General features: G+C 37.9%; 1 protein-coding gene across 1 annotated transcript; it reads right to left on the reverse strand.

Annotated features, from left to right (window-relative positions):
- Positions 1-7982: 7982 nt before the first annotated feature.
- LOC136220149 (pentatricopeptide repeat-containing protein At3g06430, chloroplastic) lies at positions 7983-11774 on the reverse strand. Its single transcript, XM_066007864.1, has 2 exons — positions 11383-11774; positions 7983-9250 (listed from the first exon to the last, which is right to left on the reverse strand). The coding sequence occupies exons 1-2, from the start codon at positions 11713-11715 to the stop codon at positions 8147-8149; spliced, it is 1437 nt and encodes a 478-aa protein (XP_065863936.1). The 5' UTR covers positions 11716-11774; the 3' UTR covers positions 7983-8146.
- Between the last annotated feature and the right edge of the window lie 8838 nt (positions 11775-20612).

Raw genomic sequence — 20612 nt, forward strand, 5'->3', positions numbered from 1 at the left:
TGTACACATGCCATATTTCTCATTAAATATGGTCTTTGAAACTTAAATCCACCATACCGGGCTACTCTCAATGGATACCAAACATTTAATTTCATATATAGATATAGATTGAAACCAAATATATATATGTATATATGTATATACTTCACTTGATCATAATCAAGTTTACAAGTGTTTAATTCTCCAAAATATCAATCGTTAATCAAATAAAATTCCAACAGTAATCATCCAACGAAACCTCAAATCAATATAACCTAGTAAAAGCTGTAATTCATATTTAAACATAGTCAATAGTTCATTTGAACTATAATTTCGCAAGATTGTGAAAAACCTCAATTTTATAAAATTCCAACATAACCCTAAAATATCAATTTCTGGAAATTCTTTGATTATATATATATATCTATATACATAAAACTCAAAATATAGGTGATAGTGACTTACCTTGACTGCTAATTGAAGAAAACAACTCGTTCAATTCGCCTCTAAATCCTGTCTAAGACGTTTTCCCTCCAAACGCTTCCGAAACTCAAAAACTCTTCGGTTAGGATTTAGATCTATGCCTAAGGATGCTATAGTTTAAGTTTCAAGTGATTTGGACGGTCGAATCTCCGCAAATCAAAGAAACGGTGGAGAAACGGTCGAAGAACGGTTTGAGAGAAAGAAAAAGAAACAGAGAAGAAAAGGAAGGAAAGGAGATGATGTCGAGAGTCTGGAACAATTTGGGATTTATATCCCAAATTTGTCAAATATCCCTTTTGGTCCTCCATCTTTATATAATCTTTTAATAATTACCCTAAACTTTTAATTTACACCTAAACTCATCGAATTAACTCCAAATTTTGCCTATAACACCAAATAAAAATCACATACCCCATAATAATAATATATATTAATATCTAGGTATAAATTCTAGAAATTTGGACACGGACGTGACAATCCTCCCCACCTTAAGAAATTTCGTCCACGAAATTGCACTTACCCGTCTAGGCGAATAAATGGGGATATTGTTGTCTCATATCCTCCTCTCTTTCCCAGGTTGCTTCCTCACGAGAGTGTCTGTTCCACATAACTTTAACAAGTGGTATGGTTTTGTTCCTGAGGACTTTCTGTTCTCTAGCTAGGATAGCTACTGGTTCCTCTTTATAGGACAAGTCTTCAGACAATTCAATTGGCTGCTCTTGAATGATGTGATTCGGATCACTCCTATACCTCCGTAGCATTGAAACATGGAATACATCATGTATATTGGAGAGATTCTGAGGCAATTGTAATCGATATGCAACTGGCCCAACTCGTTCCACAACTTCATATGGACCAATGAATCTAGGACTCAACTTCCCTTTCTTGCCAAACCGAAGTAAACCCTTCCACGGTGATACTTTCAGAAATACTCTATCTCCCACATCATATTCAATTGGTCTCCGTTTCAAATCTGCATAACTCTTTTGTCTATCTTGTGCTTCTTTTAACTTTTGTTGTATGATTTGCACCTTTTCTGTTGTCAACTGCACTATCTCAGGCCCTAATAACTGTCTCTCGCCTACTTCAGACCAACATAATGGAGTTCTACATCTTCTTCCATATAAGGCTTCATAAGGTGCCATATCAATACTAGATTGATAACTGTTATTATATGCAAATTCCATTAAAGGCAAATGTACATCCCAACTACTTTGAAAATTCAAAATGCTAGCTCTCAACATATCTTCCAAAGTTTGAATGGTACGCTCACTCTGACCGTCAGTCTGTGGATGGAAAGTTGTACTGAAATTCAATCTTGTGCCTAATGCATCTTGAAAACTAGGCCAAAACCTTGATGTAAAGCGAGGATCCCTATCAGAAACAATAGAAACTGGTACACCATGAAGTCTAACAATCTCCTTGATATACAACTGTGCCAGCTTCTCTAAAGAAAAAGTCACTTTCACTGGGAGAAAGTGGGATGATTTTGTTAATCTATCCACAATTACCCATATAGAATCATTACCATGTTGTGTACGAGGTAATCCACTGACAAAATCCATTGTAATATGTTCCCACTTCCATTCAGGAATAGGAAGTGGTTGTAAAGTACCAGCAGGTCGTTGATGTTCTGCTTTGACTTGTTGGCAACTTAAACATCTACCCACATATTCAGCTATCTCCCTTTTCATTCCTTTCCACCATAAATGCTCTCGAAGATTTCTGTACATTTTAGTACTCCCAGGGTGCATTGCATATGACGAATCATGAACTTCTTCTAATATCTCCTTCTTGATATCATTAACATTCGGAACACACATTCTGTCTCCAAACATTAACATGCCATCTCCTGTTACCTTATATTCAATCTTCTTCCCCTCGCTAATGTCTTTTCTGATTTGTTCTAAAAATTCATCTTGATTTTGAGCTTCTTTAATTCTGTCTCGAAGAATCGGTCTCACCTTCAGCATTGCACATAATACTGCCTCATCTCCACAAACCAGTTCAACATTCAAAGCTCTCATATCAAGCAATAAAGACATTCTCACTGATTGTATATAACTCAAACTTCCAACGTTCTTGCGACTCAAAGCATCAGCTACAACATTAGCTTTACCAGGATGATATTCAATAGTCAGGTCATAGTCTTTCAATAACTTAATCCATCTCCTTTGCCTCAAATTCAATTCCTTCTGTGTCATTATATATTTCAGACTTTTATGATCAGTGAAAATTAGACACTTTTCACCATAAAGATAATGTCTCCAAATCTTTAAAGCAAACATCACGGCAGCTAATTCAAGATCATGTGTCGGGTAATTCAATTCGTGTGGCCTTAATTGTCATGACGCATAAGCAATAACGTTATCATTCTGCATCAATACAATTCCGAGACCTTGCCCTGATGCATCACTGTACACTGTATAACCTTCACCCACTATAGGTAGTGCTAACACAGGAGCACTAATAAGTCTGGACTTTAGTATATCAACACTTTCTTGACATTCAAGTGTCCATTCAAATTTAACACCCTTTCGCAGTAATCGTGTCATCGGACAAGCTATAAGTGAGAATCCTTTCACAAATCTTCTGTAATAACCCGCTAATCCTAGGAAACTACGTACTTCATGTACATTCGACTGTGCTTCCCAATTAGCTACAGCTTCAACTTTCTTAGGATCAACTAAAATTCCCCTAGCTGAGACCACATGACCTAAAAACATCATTTCATCAAGCCAAAATTCACATTTGCTAAATTTTGCATATAATTGTTTCTCCCTTAGAATCTACAAAACTGTTCTCAAATGCTTACTGTGATTTTCCTTATCCTGAGAATACACAAGGATATCGTAAAATATCAAGTTCACAAGTGTTCAATTCTCCAAAATATCAATCTTTAATCAAATAAAATTCCAACAGTAATCAACCAACGAAACCTCAAATCAATATAACCTAGTAAAAGCTGTAATTCATATTTAAACATAGTCAATAGTTCATTTGAACTATAATTTCGCAAGATTGTGAAAAACCTCAATTTTATAAAATTCCAGCATAACCCTAAAATATCAATTTCTGGAAATTCTTTGATTATATATATATATATATATATCTATATACATAAAACTCAAAATATAGGTGATAGTGACTTACCTTGACTGCTAATTGAAGAAAACAACTCGTTCAATTCGCCTCTAAATCCTGTCTAAGACGTTTTCCCTCCAAACGCTTCCGAAACTCAAAAACTCTTCGGTTAGGATTTAGATCTATGCCTAAGGATGCTATAGTTTAAGTTTCAAGTGATTTGGACGGTCGAATCTCCGCAAATCAAAGAAACGGTGGAGAAACGGTCGAAGAGCGGTTTGAGAGAAAGAAAAAGAAACAGAGAAGAAAAGGAAGGAAAGGAGATGATGTCGAGAGTCTGGAACAATTTGGAATTTATATCCCAAATTTGTCAAATATCCCTTTTGGTCCTCCATCTTTATATAATCTTTTAATAATTACCCTAAACTTTTAATTTACACCTAAACCCATCGAATTAACTCCAAATTTTGCCTATAACACCAAATAAAAATCACATACCCCATAATAATAATATATATTAATATCTAGTTGGACACGGACGTGACACCATATATAAAATAGCACCAATATAGGTTTAACGTTTAAAAAATGGTACCAATTTAGACATTGATGGTGGAACGAGACATGTCATTGATATTACTCCATTAAGTTCTGTCAGTTGTACGTAGATGGAGAAATCAAAACTTAACGGAGTAATATGAATGACGTGTCCAATCCGTTATCGAGGTCTAAATTGATACTATTTTTTAAACGTTAAACCTATATTGGTGCTATTTTGTACGTTGAGCCTAAATTGATACTTTCTCAAAAATAATATGCCTATTTTGGTACCTTGTCCCTTTTTTAATATGAGAAGGCATAATTGCAAAAACACTTGCTTACCAAATTAGTAAGCTCCGCTAAAGATACGTTATAAATTTCATCTGTATTTGAAGTTATAAAAAAATATTTTTTACGGTTTGAATTAAGGTTTTACAGTTTTTCTATAGTCACATTACACATCCAAAATTACTTTCAAACAGTAGAAAAATACAAATTTCGAATGCATGTGCAATGAATAACACTATATTAACCGATTTTTATGTTCAAAATTGATTTTTTATCATCAAATGCTTAATATGACAAATAAAAAAAGATTATAGACTTAATATATCTAAATAAAAGATAAAAATTCTTATATTTACATATAATTAAATTTTTTTTTATAGAAGTTGGGACGATACCGTAGCAATGATCATAGAATCTCAACTAGGTTAGCACCCCAAGAGCACGCACTGAAAACCCGATATTATTATAAAAAAAAAGAAAAAAATAATGTAACACATGGAGAGAAACGGAAAAACAAAATAAAAAATCAAAAGCAAAAAACAAACAAACAAATAAATCAGCGAAATCTAAAGTGACCAACATTACAAATATCATCAAAAAGCAGTGAGTGGCAGAATTGCGGAACCGATTGCCACCACGTAATGTCGAAGGAGGAGACGCCAAAGCAGGCTAAAGCATCAACAACCCGATTACTTTCTCTGTAAATGTGGGTAATCACGACGGACATCTGCGAGCACTATTGTAGATATTTCAACATGTCTTGATGGACGGACCAAAGAACGTTGGTAGAATGTGACTTTAATTTATTGACCACTAACAAGGAGTCTGATTCAATCCAAAGCATGTGCCAGTTCTTCTCCCAAGCTAGGTCAACTGAAAAAATTACCGCCTTCAGCTCAGCAATATAAGCATAAGAGGAAGCAATTGAGAATGCAAAACACCCATTGGAAAACCCTCTAGACGAGCGGAATACTCCACCGGCACCAGCAGCCCCCGAGGAGCCCAGTGCAGATCCGTCAACAATTAACCTTCAGCCAATAAGGCGGTGGGCGAATCCATTTTACCGAAATGATGTTCGGTGCCTGAGGGGGTATGATCGGGACCTGAAGACGAGCTAGGATCACCGCATCACGCTGGGAGAGACAACAATCCGAACTACCAGACCGAGCCTCACGAATTAGCAGCCGAATCGAACGAATTACAACTGAAGTAGACGATAATAAATCATTGAACAAAGCTTCATTTCTGATCTTCCAAATGAGCCAAACACAGGAGACGGCCGCTGAGCTCCAATGAGCAGCAACCTGCGTCCCAAACGACATGCCACGAAGATTCTCAAAAAAGGAGACAAAAGAAGGAAAGACGACAATTGAACGATTGAAAATCCTCCTAATTTCACGCCAAAGCGCCTCTGTAAAATTGCAATGAACAAAAAGATGGTCAATATTCTCAATATCCATATAACAAAGCACACAGCGACTCGCGAGTTGCAAGCCCGTCATCTGAAGAATTGATTGAGTTGCCACTCTGCTATGAATTACTCGCCAGATTAGCATTGATCTAGATGGGGGAATATGTTGACCCTAGATGAATGGTTGCCAATCAGCTCTAGAAATACTAGGAATCAGATTAGAATAGAACGTCTTTACCGAAAATTCTCCTTTCATATCAGGCTTCCAAATGCAAAGGTCTGACTAATCCAACCCTCTGCCAATCGACCGAATACAGTTCTGGATAGGAAGAGGAAGCCGGTCTAAATTATACCACTCGATCCCATTCCAGAAATCATCAACACAGTTAAATAGTTGGCGTTGATTCCGCGCAGGAATACCCAGGCTATCGGCCACCGTCGGCTTGATCCAGTTGTCTGACCAAAAGTTCAAAGATGACGATCTGCCAATCCACCAATGCGAGTTATCCCTGATCAAATCATAAGTCTCTCGACAAGAGGACCAGATTGACGAATGAGCAATGATGAGTTTACGTAAACCCGATTTTGAGAGAAATCTTGAACGCAACATATGAATAGCAAAACTAGTCCCTCAGATTAGTTCCCAACACATCTTACCCAGTAGAGCCTGATTAAAGGTCTTGAAGTCCTTCACTCCCAGTCCTCCATCTTTCATGCTATGGAAACAAATCTGCTAAGGGACCGTAATTAATTTCCTCGTGTCGGTACAGCTACTCCAAAGAAAATTTCGCACATTTCTGTTGAGTCTTTTCAGTAAACCCATAGGCCATCTGTAAAAAAGAAAAGAATGCACAAGAGAACCAGTTATTGCTGATTTTATAAGAGTCAATCTCCCAGCAAAAGATAGTGCCTTTCCTTTCCAAGTACTAAATTGAGCCAGAAATTTGTCAGCTAACTAGCACAGAAACCGAGCCTGTGGCGCTCCCTTAAATAGAGGAACTCAAAGATATATGAAAGGCAGCTGAGCCATGTGGATTCCAAGGCAATCCGCCAGCTTTTTAGCCCTGATACTAGACACATGCTTGCCAAAGAACACAGAGGACTTTGCCCAACTGACCTGTTAACAAGAAATGCTCCCGTAAAATTGAAAAAGATTCTTAAGTGTACACATATTCCGCATAGAAGCAACACCAAAGACCAACATGTAATCTGCAAATAGCAGATGAGAAGGGAATGAATTCCCAAATATATCTATAAAAATTACTGTTAAAAACAATCCACAACTCTAGTTTGTTACATCATTTGAACCAAACAATCACAAAAGAAATCAAAGTTATATAATTCCCTTACTAGAACCAAAACAAATAGACATTCAGAGTTATTCTATTTATTTCTTATTGTTTCTCTTTTTTTATTCCACTCCGTTACCAGACAAACCAAACGCTCCCTAAGTTTAATCCTTATTTGTTATTTGCGCACAAAAAAAAAATCATTCTTGCCTTTAATTAAACTTTACAGATTCCAAAATCTTAATTGCTCCAAGTTTTTTTTTCTCCAAAATCATAAAAACTCTTAAAATGTTGCAGATTTTTTTCTTTCTCTTAATTCATTAATCGGACGACTCGGCCGATTCACCACCGAATCGTCCGATCCGATCCTTGATAATTTTCGATTTTGCCTATAAAGTTGATTCGGTCCGATCCGATCCTTGATAATTTTCGATTTTGCCTATAAAGTTGATTCGAAATGGAGCACACTAAAAAATATATTAAAAAAGAAATTATTACTTGCTAACTATAAAATTTGTCTTCTCTAATATTAGAACCGCATACCCTGATTTTGATCGTTTTACTTTTTTTAAGACATGTGGAATACCTCTTCCGCATTTAACTTAATTTTTTACAACCGAGTGATCAATTGATTACATTTTACGTAAGTTCAGGTAGCTAACTGAACATTTTATACAAGTTGAGAGGGCTATTGGGACACTTTGAAAATTCAGGGCACCAATCAAGCTTTTTGAACAAGTTCAGAGCGCAAATGATGTATTAAACCTTGTTTTTATTTTCTCTTTTTTAATCCAATTAATTATTTTCACATAAGAAAATCTATGTAGCAAATAGACTTAAATAATGCGGCGTGTCAAAATATCATCACATATCATGGAGATGACGGTTTTGTCAAGTATCCATCCAAATTGAGTAAAATTTCATCAATTGAAATAGATCAGGGAGTAAATGTGACCGAATAATCATAGGTCAGGAGACAAACGACAAATTTTTTGATAGACTAAGGACTAAATAACACTTTAAGTCATCTGAATATTACATCAAAAGTGTTGCATTTTACATATGCATAATATCAAAGAGACTCATGAACTGTTAAATCCTGTTGTTCTTGATCCAAAAAATATATCTTATCACTCATACCTTCCTTCTTATACGCCTCGACCAAAATCGAGTACGTTCTTGAATCCGGTTGACACTGATTATCTTTCATCCGCTTAAAAACTCTCTCCATCTCCATCAAATCGTCCGCCTTAGCGCACGCAGATAAAACCGCGTTATAAAACGACGTATTCTCAGCAATTTCAAACTTCGCAGCTAACTGAACACTGCTGATTACTTTGTGAAACAGACCTGCATTCGCATATCCGTTTATAAGACAACACAATGTCTTCGTGTCCGCTTTCATTCCCTCCGCTCTCATCTGATCGAACGTATACTCCATGTTTTTCGCGTCTCCTACCTCTGCAAATGCTTCAATTACGTTGTTGTATGTAGATGTTGTCCACGGAAACTGAAGCTTTCTCATGTACTCCATCACCGTTGACATCTTATCGTACATCCGTTTCTTCCCGTACGCTCCAATTAAGATATTGAATGTCCGTGTTTCAGGCTGCATTCCGAAATTTCGAAACTTTTCGTACCATCTCTCCATCATTTCAATCTGTCCTTTGTTACCGAAAACGCTGAGAATTATGTTCATTGTCCAAATATCAGGTTTGCAATCGGAATTCTGTAGCATTCCGGATAAAACCTTCTCCATTTGATCATACATTCCGGCTTTTCCATACCCGCTTAAAACTATGTTCTGTGTGACTGTGTTTGGAGTGATTAATCTCTCGTTCATTTCGTTATATAAAGCATCGACAATCTCGAATCTCGAAGCATCGACACAGGCTTTGAGTAAGGTACTATAGGTGAAAACATCAGGCTGACAAAGCGGGAGAGGTTTCATTTTGTTAAGAATTGAGAAAGCTTCGTCGATTAGATTGCTCCGGCAATACGCTGCTAATAATGCGGTGTAAAGTTCAGATGTCGGTTCGATTCCTTCTTCAACCATTTCGTCGAACAGTTCTTGTGCACGTTGCGGTTGATTAGATTTCCCCAATAAAACTAAGAGTTTCATGTAAGTTCCTTCTTTTGGTTGATAAAACGGCTGTTGCTTTAACATCTCGAAGACCTACATAAGTAAATTCCGGTCATTATACACTACAAAGTCGCGATTTTAAGCGAATCAAAAAAGATACAGAGAGTAAAAAGACCTAGATAAGCAAATTCTCGGAAAGTATTCACTATGAAGTCGCGATTTTAGGTGAATTAAAGAAGATACAGGGAGTAAAAACAGCCTAGATAAGCAAATTCTCGGCCATTATACACTATGAAATCGCGATTTTAAGTGAATCAACTAAGATACGAGTAAAAAAAAAAGACCTAGGTAAGCAAATTCTCGGCCATTATACACTATGAAGACGCGATTTTAAGTGAACCAAAGAAGATACAGAGTAAAAAAAGACCTAGATAAGCAAATTCTCGGAAATTATACACTACGAAGTCGCAATTTTAAGTGAATCATAGAAGATAGAGAGTAAAAAAAGACCTGCATAAGCAAATTCTCGGCCCTCATACACTACGGACTCGCGATTTTAAGTGAATCAAAGAAGATACAGAGAGTAAAAAAGACCTACAAATGCAAATCCTCGCAAATTATATGCTATGAAGTCACGATTTTAAGTGAATCAAAGAAGATACAGAGTAAACAAGACCTAGAGAAGCAAATTCGCAGCCATTGTACATGATGAAGACGCGATTTTAAGTGAATCAAAGAAGATATGGAGATTAAAGAAGTCCTAAATAAGCAAATTCTCGGCCATTATAGTGTGTGAAGTCGTGATTTTAAGTGAACCAGACAAGATACAGAGAGTAAAAAAGACCTACATAAGCAAATTCGCGGTCATTATACACCATGAAGTCGCGCTTTTAAGTGAATAAAAGAAGATATGGAGAGTAAAAAAGACCTATATTTTCTCGCAAATTATACACTATGAAGTTGCGATTTTAAGTGAATCAAAGGAACATACAAAGAGTAAAAAACACCTACATAAGCAAATTCGCTGGCATTATACACTAAGAAGTCGCGATTTCAAGTGAATCAAAGAAGATACAGAGAGTAAAAAAGACCTCTACATAAGCAAATTCGCACACATTATACACTATGAAGTAGCGATTTTAAGTGAATCAAAGAAGATACAGAGAGTAAAAAACACCCAGATAAGCAAATTCTCTGCCATTATACACTATGAAGTCGTGATTTTAAGTGAATCAAGGAAGATACAGAGTAAAAAAGAGCTAGATAAGCAAATTCTAGGCCATTATACACTATGAATTCGTGATTTTAAGTGAATCAAAGAAGATACAGAGAGTAAAAAACACCTAGTTAAGCAAATTTGCGGCCATTATGCACTAAGAAGTCGAGATTTTAGGTGAATCAAAGAAGATAGGGAGAGTAAGAAAGACCTAAATAAGCAAATTTGCGGCCATTATGCACTAAGAAGTCGCAATTTTAGGTGAATCAAAGAAGATAGGGAGAGTAAGAAACACCTAGATAAGCAAAATCTCGGCCATTATACACTATGACGCAGCGTTTTTAATTTTAAGTGAATCAAAGAAGATAGGAAGAGTAAGAAAGACCTAGATAAGCAAATTTGCGGCCATTATGCACTAAGAAGTCGGGATTTTAGGTGAATCAAAGAAGATACAGAGAGTAAAAAGACCTCTACATAAGCAAATTCGCCGCCATTATACACTATGAACATGGATAAGCAAATTCTCCGAAATTATACACTATGAACTCGCGGTTTTAAGTGAATCAAAGAAAATACAGAGAGTAAAAAAGACCTAGATAAGCAAATTCTCGGCCATTGTACAATATGAAGTCGCGATTTTAAGATACAGAGAGTAAAAAAAGACCTAGATAAGCAAATTCACGGCCATTATACACTATGAAGTCGCGATTTTAAGATACAGGGAGTAAAAAAGACCTAGATAAGCAAATTCCCGGCCACTATGAAGTCGCGATTTTAAGATACATGGAGTAAAAAAGACCAGCAAATTCTCGGCCATTATACACTATGCAGTCGCGATTTTAAGATACAGGGAGTAAAAAAGACCTAGATAAGCAAATTCTCGGCCATTATACACTATGAAGTCGGATTTTAATACAGGGAGTAAAAAAGACCTAGATAATCAAATTCTCCGAAATTATACACTATGAATTCGCGATTTTAAGTGAATCAAAGAAGAAGTAGTACTAACCTGTAGAGCTTGAAGCCACTGCTTTTTAAGGATGGAATCGGACAGAGTTTCAGTGACAGTGCTAACCCAGGCGGTGGCTTTCTCCTTGCGGTCCAATTTCTTTTTAATGTTCTTAATTGGGGATCTTTTTGGAGCTGAAACTTCAGTGATTCCAGGGAATTCGCCTTGCTTCCAGTGCTTTTTTCTGGATGTAGATGGTGCGGAAGCAGAATATGCAGAGTGAATGAAAGCTTGTTTGAGTTGAGGGGTTTTGGTTTTGGTGTTAGTGTGAGGAAGAGAAGGGAGAAATGAAGAAGAGAATGATAAAGACATTGAAGATGAGGAAGCTGCCATTTCAGTGCTGTGTTCTGGGATTCTTCATGTTATCGCTTCTATTTCCTCTTGATGTGTAAAATGACATTTTCATCCTTTTTTTCTTAAAATAATAATAACCTTCCTTTTTAATACGTTCAATTATCAGATTTAACAGGCATGTTCACGGATCCGGGTATTCGTCCAAACCCGTGTGTCCTGGGTCGGATTTGAAAATGAAAATTTATATTTAGGTTTAGGTCTGTTAAAGTCCGTCTCTTTTTTGGACGGGTTTAGAATTTATAAAAATAATACGGTCCGCTTATTAATATTAATTAATAAATTAATAAATTTATATATTAATATTTATTTTTAACTATAAATTTATTTTTTTGCTATCAAATATTATAGATATATATTTAGGTGGGTTTATATGGACTGGGTTTGGAATTTGATTTTTAAGCTCGAGTCCAGCTGATCCAAGCCCGTCTAAATTAACAGTGGGCTGGGCTGAGCATTTTTAGACAATAGCCCATTGGGTCCGCCCCAACCCGGCCCATGAACAAATCTACCCTCTATACTTGTCCAAAAAAGTCAATTGCACACCATACTTTTAAAATATTATATTTATTCCTAGATTTATATAACCTATTAACCCATTAAAATCCACATTGAAAAAGTTAAAATATATAACCTTAGTTCACGAGGCCAATAAATTACTTAACGGATACTTTTAGAGAGTCAATAGATCAGTTTTAACAAGATTATGAGGTAAATAAAACTTTTTTTTAAAGTATGAGGCCAATTGGCATTTTTGACGGATATATGAGATTAAAAATGTATTTATATATATGGGATAATGATAATTTGATTCTAGCGTTTTTGTTGAATTCCAGATTTGGATATAAAATACTCTAAATTTAACCGTAATATTCTCAAGCAATTATCAAAAAATTGAAAAAATTGGTTTGGTTGTCATATCGGACTTTTCAAATATCAATTATGTCTAAGATATTTAATGTGTTACTAACACAGTTGTAACAAAAAAAAAAACTATTAAAAACCAAAGGAGCACGACTTAGTTCGTACATCTCTGAATTTAGAGGTAGGAAGTTGTGAGTTCAAACTCACCATCTTACGAAAAAAAAAAAAACTATTCAAATTCTAACGACTAAGTCTAACTTATATAAATTAATAGCATTTTTTTTGTTAAAATATCCAAAATGTTTACTATGTTACTAATATGGTTATAAATACCAACAAAAAATACACGAAACTGCTTCAATTTATCGACAAATTTGTTTGAAATGTTCGATGTGACAATTAAATAAGAGTCAAACTAGCTTTTTCAAATTTTCAATAATAAAGGACTAAAATTGATCTTGCTTAGATACATATATTTTCAAATTAGCATATCAATTCTACCTCAACCTAAAAATTTATATATTAATTTCATATCAACCGAAAAATAACTCATCACTTTTTTTTTTTTTTGAAAGAATGAAAGAATAATATTAATGATCAGAGAACAGGGCATCACATACGAACGGGGGTGGTACAGACCACCACTCCCCGCATTCAGACCTAGAAACAGCCGCTCGTGCCAACACATGGGCAGGCTGATTCGCTGAACGTTTCACAGAAGCTACACTACATTGCATTATCTCTCCCAACAGAGATTTACAATCACAAACAATTTTTCCCAGCATGGAAGCAGCGGTTGAATTCTCATGAACGGCTCTCACTAGCATGAGGCAATCAGATTCTACTACCATGTTTGTCCAGTCCAGGCCCTTGATCCAGCTTAACACTTCGCGGAATGCTAATGCTTCAGCGATCAGACCGTCCACTGGACCGTGCAGAAGACCGCAGCTGCCCACGATGAAGCTCCCAGATTCGTCCCTGGCGACCATCCCATACCCAATACGCTGCGTAGTCGAGCAAGTAGCAGTATCAAAGTTCATTTTAACCCAGTTTGGAGCAGGCGGCTGCCACCTTACATTAAGCACCGGGACAGCAGACATCGTAGGCAGAGGGAGCGTTAATTGGGCTTGTTTCTAACTCGTTAAGAACGCGATAGCTTCGTTATACCGGATCGCAGCAGACATCTCCTTCCTGTTGCAAAACCAGTCATTTCAACCCATCCAAACTGCCCAGCACGTCATTGCTGCGGATTCTACATAGCCTGTACTTTTAGAGGCCTGTACTGAAGCCCAGAAATTGCAGAAATCTGTAGCTAGGCTGCTGCGATCCCCGACCAACGAGTGGTGCCATAATTCCTTCGCTTTAACGCACCCGACAAGTGCATGATAGTTATCTTCAATCTTGCCAGGACACTAGGGGCACTCCGTATCAACCTCCACTCCTCTAGCACGCAATGCAACCAGCGTAGGCAGGCACCCTGCTAATGCCCTCCACAGCAGGTTTTTGACTTTAGGGGGGATAGCCAAGTTCCACAACCTGTTCCAATCCCACCACCTAGAGGTCGCTGCATTCATTACCGAACCAGAGAATAGATGGGAATAGCCACTCTTTACGCTGTAAGAACCAAATTTTTCCGGGCTCTAGAACCACGCATCCGGTGCTCTCACCAGCGAAATCGGCACCTGCATAATCAAGCGAGCATCCCGATCAGAGAAGAGGTCTCGTAGAATATCTTCATCCCACTGCCCTGTATCAATGCTGCGTAGACTTGACACCGTAGCTGTAGCTAGTGCGACTGGGCTGCTTGTTGTAACGTACGAGTTTGGATCCGAGAGCCAGGGAGATTGCCATATCCTTGTTTGTTCACCTGTACCAATTGATCTGCGCGCACCGGATAGAAGCAGCGGTCTTGTGGCTAGGATGTTTCTCCACACATAGCTCGGGTTATGGCCTATTTTTGCTTCAAACAACTCACAATTTGGGAAGTACCGAGCCTTGTATACCCGAGCCACCAAAGAGTTCGGGCATTGTAGGATGCGCCAATCTTGTTTTGCAAGCAACGCCAAGTTAAATTGATGCAGCTTCCTGAACCCCATTCCGCCAAATTTCTTCGGAGTGCATAATCTATCCCATGATTGCCAGTGCAGCCCCCTCCGGCCCTGATTGCTCATTCCCCACCAAAATGAATTCATCATTTTCTCCAGGTCTGCACACAGGAGCCGAGGGAGGAGGAAGATACCCATTACATAGGTCGGGAGAGCTTGTAGCACATATTTTAGTAAGACCTCTTTCCCGGCTCTAGAGAGAAAATGCGCCTTCCAACTGTTAAGACTCTTGGAGAAGACCTCCTCGAGGTAGGAGAAAACCTGGGATTTATTGCGCCCAATAATAGATGGGAGGCCAAGATACTTATCCGGAACCAGAATCATAGAAACACCAAGAATAGCAGATAGGGTCTCCTGTCTTTCTACCGAACAGTTCTTACTGAAGGAGATGGAGGACTTGTTAAAATTTATCTGTTGCCCTGAAGCTCTTTCATAATTTTTCAATCCCTCTTTAATTGCTTCACACTCAGCAGTAGTGGCCCTGAAAAACAGATAACTATCATCAGCAAAAAATAGGTGAGATATCGGCGGAGCCTGTCGAGCAACGCGACACTCGTGTATAATACCCCTTGATTCCAGAGCCGACAGATAAGCAGAGAGCCCCTTCGCACAGAGTAGAAATAGGTAGGGGGAGATATGGTCACCATGTCGTAGGCCCCTTTGAGGCAAAATTGGCTCGATCTTATGATTCTCTTGCACAATATGGTATCTAGCCTGCGTGACACATTGCATAACCAGGGCTATCCATTTCTCAGCGAAACCCAACTTTCTCATAATACCAGTCAGAAACGACCACTCAACCCTATCATACGCCTTTGACATGTCCAGCTTTAGAGACGTATAACCAACAGCCCCTTGAGTTTTTCTATGTAACCAATGATTGACTTCAAAAGCAAGCATTACATTGTCGGTGATAAGTCTGCCCGGTACAAAAGCACTATGGTTAGGGGAAATAACACAGTGGACGATCGTTTTAAGCCTATTAGCTATCATCTTAGCCATGATTTTATAAATCACGTTACACAACGCAATGGGTCTTAAGTCAGTGGCATGAACAGGTTTCGACTTCTTTGGGATTAAGAAAAAGGTGGTATCATGAATTTCAGGTAGGAGCTTACCTGAGTTCAGCCAGTTAAGACATGCCTGAGTCACCTCCCGGCCGACTACTGTTGAAACACCTTTCCACAAGATTTTGATTTGACAAAATCATTTAAGTTTAATCCATGATTAAGAGACAATTAAATTTAAGTGCTTTGATTTAATTGTACTAATCCGTTTGTTCAATATTGAGTATAAATATAAATGCAAAAAAAAATAAAGATTAAGACAGGACAAAGTCAGTATGAGAACACAACACAAGAGCAACTCAGCATAAGAGAAGATAAGCCATCTTCAGAACAACAGCTTCAGGATGAAGCTGATCAAAGAAGCTGAGTGAAACAAAGCTCAACACAAAAGAAGTCTGCTTCAAAAAATAGATCCTACAGAACGAAGCTGACCACGGAAGCTGAGTGGAAAAAGAACTCAATATGAGAATTGGTGACTATCAAAGACAATGATTATTGAAGTGAAGCTGAGTGATCTTCAGGACAGCATGAATGACTCGTTAGCTAAAAGACAAATTCGACAACTGTCTGCACCAATAATAGAAGTCTTAAATTACGCAAAAGCCAAATTCCAAGATGCATGGGTCAACTGTTCGATGTTATAAGACAAACTGCCGCAAGAAGACAAAGTCTGTAGGAAGAAGACAAGTCTGACATCTGAAGAATTCAGAAGACAGGATTGGCCTGCACATCTGAAGCTGACCAGAAGTTTGTCCCCCCCAAAAGAGTCGTTTTAGACTCAACGGACAAATCAATTTCAAATGATTTGTTCCTCACATTTCAACTATAAAAGGGACAAAGATATCATTTGGAAGATTGCTGATTTTACAGAAAATTACAAGTGAGAAAGATACAAATTCAAAGCACTAAAAAACAAGAAAGAAAGCTTACACCAACCTTCTATTCTTTATGTAAATGCTAGATTGATTGTCTGTAATCATCTAAAGTGTTCTTTATATTAAAAGGAACAAGTTTGTGATCAATTGTAATATTGAGAGTGTGTGTGATGAGTACTTGGTATTAAGTACTTAGTGGTAGAGAAATCTAAGTGCTGGGTTATAGCGCTTAGTAGGAGTTGAGTAGACGAATAGAGGAAGGTACTCTTGCATATTCAACTGCCTATAATCGGTTTGTGCTCTACCCTTAAAGAGCTCAGTATTGGATTCTAAAAGCCCGGAGGATTCTAGGGATTGGATGTAGGCGGAGAGACCAAACCAAGATAAGTGATACCGAGTAATTTCTAACTCTCTCAAATATATACATAAGTGCTTGTGTTGCTTGTTTTATTTACTTAGCATATAAACTGTTTGAAGCTGACACTGAGTAAATTGGAGTGCTGAGTTGGAAGCTGGCCACACAAGTGTCAATTCCCAACTCTCAAGTGAAACAGTCTTAGTCAGCATCTGACTAAAGTTGTCTTACATTAAGATCGGCCAAGCTGACCAAAGCTGAGTTAATAAACTCACCAAAATTATTAAGTCAGCAAGATTGTTTAAACAAAAAAGTTATATTAGTTTCTAACCCCCCCTTGGAACTAATCACACGGGACCAACAAGTGGTATCAGAGCCTAAGCTCACTACTCAAAAATATAACTATCTTGAGCTGATCCCGATAAATGGCTAAGAACAGCACTCGTTTCCTTCCCGGGAACCAAACAACACAGATACTCCCTGAGGGATTATCAATTAGTCGGCCTCCCCTATTCTTTGGATCCAATTATACATTCTGGAAGAATAGGATGAAGAACTTTATTCAAGCCACAAACATGAGTGCATGGCTTGCAATAATTCAAGGCCCATACGTGCCATATAAAACTGTTAACAATGAGAAAGTTGTTAAGAGTGAAACTGAGTGGTCAGAAGATGACCTTAGAAAACTTCAAAACAATGCTTCGACTATCAATATGCTTCATTGTGCTTTAGATGTTGCAGAATACAATAAGATTTCAAGTTATGAGTCAGCACAGGAGATTTGGAAAAAGCTTGAAGTGGCCTACGAAGGCACAAGCAAGGTCAAGGAATCAAAAGTAAATCAGCATATGAGATTATACGAGCTATTCGAGATGAATGATAATGAGGACATCTCGGGAATGAATGCTAGATTTACCAACATTATAAATGAGTTGAAAATACTTGGAAAGAACTTCACTAAAGAAGAACAGGTGAAGAAGATCTTAAGAAGTCTTCCCAAAAGCTGGCAGGCTAAAAAGACTGCAGTGGAGGAAGCTCAGGACCTGACTACGTACAAGTACAATGAGCTGATCGGATCGTTGCTGACTCATGAGATATCAATGAAAAACTTTGAAGAAAAAGAGAAGTCAGAGGACAAGAAACAAAAATCACTTGTCATGAAAGCTGACTCCACCAAAGCTGACTCATCAGATGATGAGGAAATGGCAATGTTCACCAGGAAAATGAAGAAGCTGTTCAGGAAGAATGATAGGAACAGCAAAAGGTCATTCAGAAGAAATGACAAATACAAAACTGAGCCCAGTGACAACAAGTATAAGAAGGACAGCTCAAAGACTGTCACCTGCTTCGAGTGCCACCAAACTGGGCACATCAAGTCAAGTTGTCCCATGCCGAAGAAGGACAAGAAGGGCAGCAAAAAGGCTATGGTAGCCACATGGAGTGATAATGATGAGTCAACCTCATCAGAAGCTGATGCAAATGAAACAGCAAATATATGCTTCATGGCCGATGATGCTGACCGCACTTTTTCTGAGCAATCTGACCTCTCTGATGAAACTGACCAGGAGGAACACAGTAATGAGGTAACATCCTTACTTTTGCTTAGAAATGAGATGATAAACGCCTTGAGTGACTTAAATGCACTAACTAAAAAGTGCAATAAGAAAGTAAAGGCACTCAGTAGGCGATGTGATGAGATTGTAGAGGTCAAGCTGAGTGACCTCTGATATCTTCTCCAAGACAACTCAACTTTGCATAGCAACATGGAAATTATGCACAAGTTTGTCTCGGAGGTCCAATCAGATTCAAAGAAACTGAAAAAGGACGTCACTACCCTACAAAGCCAAATAAGAGGCTCAAATAAAAATAAATCCCATGCTGAGTACTCAAGTACTAGTCAGCATAAACAGTTCACACAGTGTGACTGTTGCGGGAAAAAGGGGCACACAAGAGAAGTATGTTGGTACAATAAGCGGACTGTCCAATGTGACTTCTGCGGAAAGAAAGGACATACCACTAAGGTATGCTGGCATGCTCAGCACAATAATGCTGACCACACTCAACATCACCCTGAAAGGGTAATTCATTGTGACTTCTGTGGTAAAAGTGGCCACACTATCAAAGTATGCCGTCACAAATTAAAATATGACTTTGCACCTGTTTATGCTAACAAACGAGGACCCAAAAAGAATTGGGTACCTAAAGATGAATAGTCTAAAATGCAGGTGAGCCTGAGATGCGTGGAGAAATCAAAACTGTGGTATATAGACAGTGCATGCTTGAGGCACATGACTGGTGATGAAACTCAGTTCATCACACTAGAGCTTAAACGAGGAGGAAGTGTAAGCTTTGGAGACAATAAGAAGGGTAAGATAGTCGGCTCAGGTACTATCGGAGGTAACCCAACTATTGAGTCAGTCTCCTTAGTTAAAGGTCTCAAATACAATCTGCTGAGTGTAGCTCAGCTTTGCAATAGCGACAGAAAGGTTGTATTTGATGATACTCAGTGTCAAATAATCGAGGGAAAAACAAACGAATTGATTTTAACTGCCCCTCATGTGGACAATGTATACATGCTGAGTTTAGAAAAACAGTTTTCTAAAAATATATGCTTAGTGTCTAAAGAGGATAACTCCTGGCTGTGGCATAGAAGACTTGGTCATGTAAGCATGGACCTTCTTGCCAAATTAGCTAGAAAGCAACTAGTTGAGGGTTTGCCCAAACTTAAATTTGAAAAAGATCAATTGTGTAATGCTTGTCAGCAAGGTAAACAAACTAAGAAGTCATTTCAAAGTAAAAATATTGTCTCAACCAAGAGACCGTTGGAATTACTACACTTGGATATTTTCGGACCTGTCCAGCCACTCAGCTTAGGAGGTAAGAAATTTTCCTTAGTCATTGTAGACGATTTCTCTCGGTACACTTGGATCATCTTGCTGAGTAGCAAGGATGAAACATTTGAGATGTTCACAACATTGATTAAGAAACTTGAAAATGACAAAGACCTAAGAGTAGCTCATATCAGAAGTGACAATGGTGGAGAATTCAAAAACCAACAGTTTGATGAATTCTGTGAAACCAGTGGTATTGACCACAATTTCTCTGCTCCTAGAACACCTCAACAGAATGGGGTTGTTGAAAGGAAGAACAGAACAATTGTCGAAATAGCTAGGACAATGTTGAGTGAAAATAGGCTTCCAAAGTATTTCTGGGGTGAAGTTGTCCACACTGCATGCTACATTCTCAATAGGGCTTTAGTTAGACCTATTATTAAGAAAACCCCATATGAACTTTGGAAAGGACGAAAGCCCAACATTGGCTACTTTCATGCTTTTGGGTGTAAATGTTTTATACTCAACACAAAAGATAATCTTGCAAAATTTGATGCCAAAGCTGACGAAGCGATCTTTTTAGGGTACTCAACTAACAGCAAAGCATATAGGGTATATAATAAACGAACTCAGATTGTAGAAGAGTCTGTCCATATTGAGTTCGATGAAGCTGACCCTGCAGGAAAGTCAACTCAGCTCAATGAAGATGAACCAAGCTCAGCTTCCGCTGATCAAAATGGAGCCTCTGAGTCATCAATACAAGGGCTGACCAAAGGTAAGCA

This window comes from Euphorbia lathyris, chromosome 2 (assembly GCF_963576675.1).
Source record: "Euphorbia lathyris chromosome 2, ddEupLath1.1, whole genome shotgun sequence".
Classification (NCBI taxonomy): domain Eukaryota; kingdom Viridiplantae; phylum Streptophyta; class Magnoliopsida; order Malpighiales; family Euphorbiaceae; genus Euphorbia; species Euphorbia lathyris.

Excerpts from the sequence above, each read along its gene's own strand:
- LOC136220149 (XM_066007864.1), bottom strand. The coding sequence starts at position 11,715 with ATGGCAGCTTCCTCATCTTCAATGTCTTTATCATTCTCTTCTTCATTT. Across the intron at positions 9,251-11,382 it reads AGTGGCTTCAAGCTCTACAG|GTCTTCGAGATGTTAAAGCA; the intron begins GTTAGTACTACT and ends TTACTTATGTAG.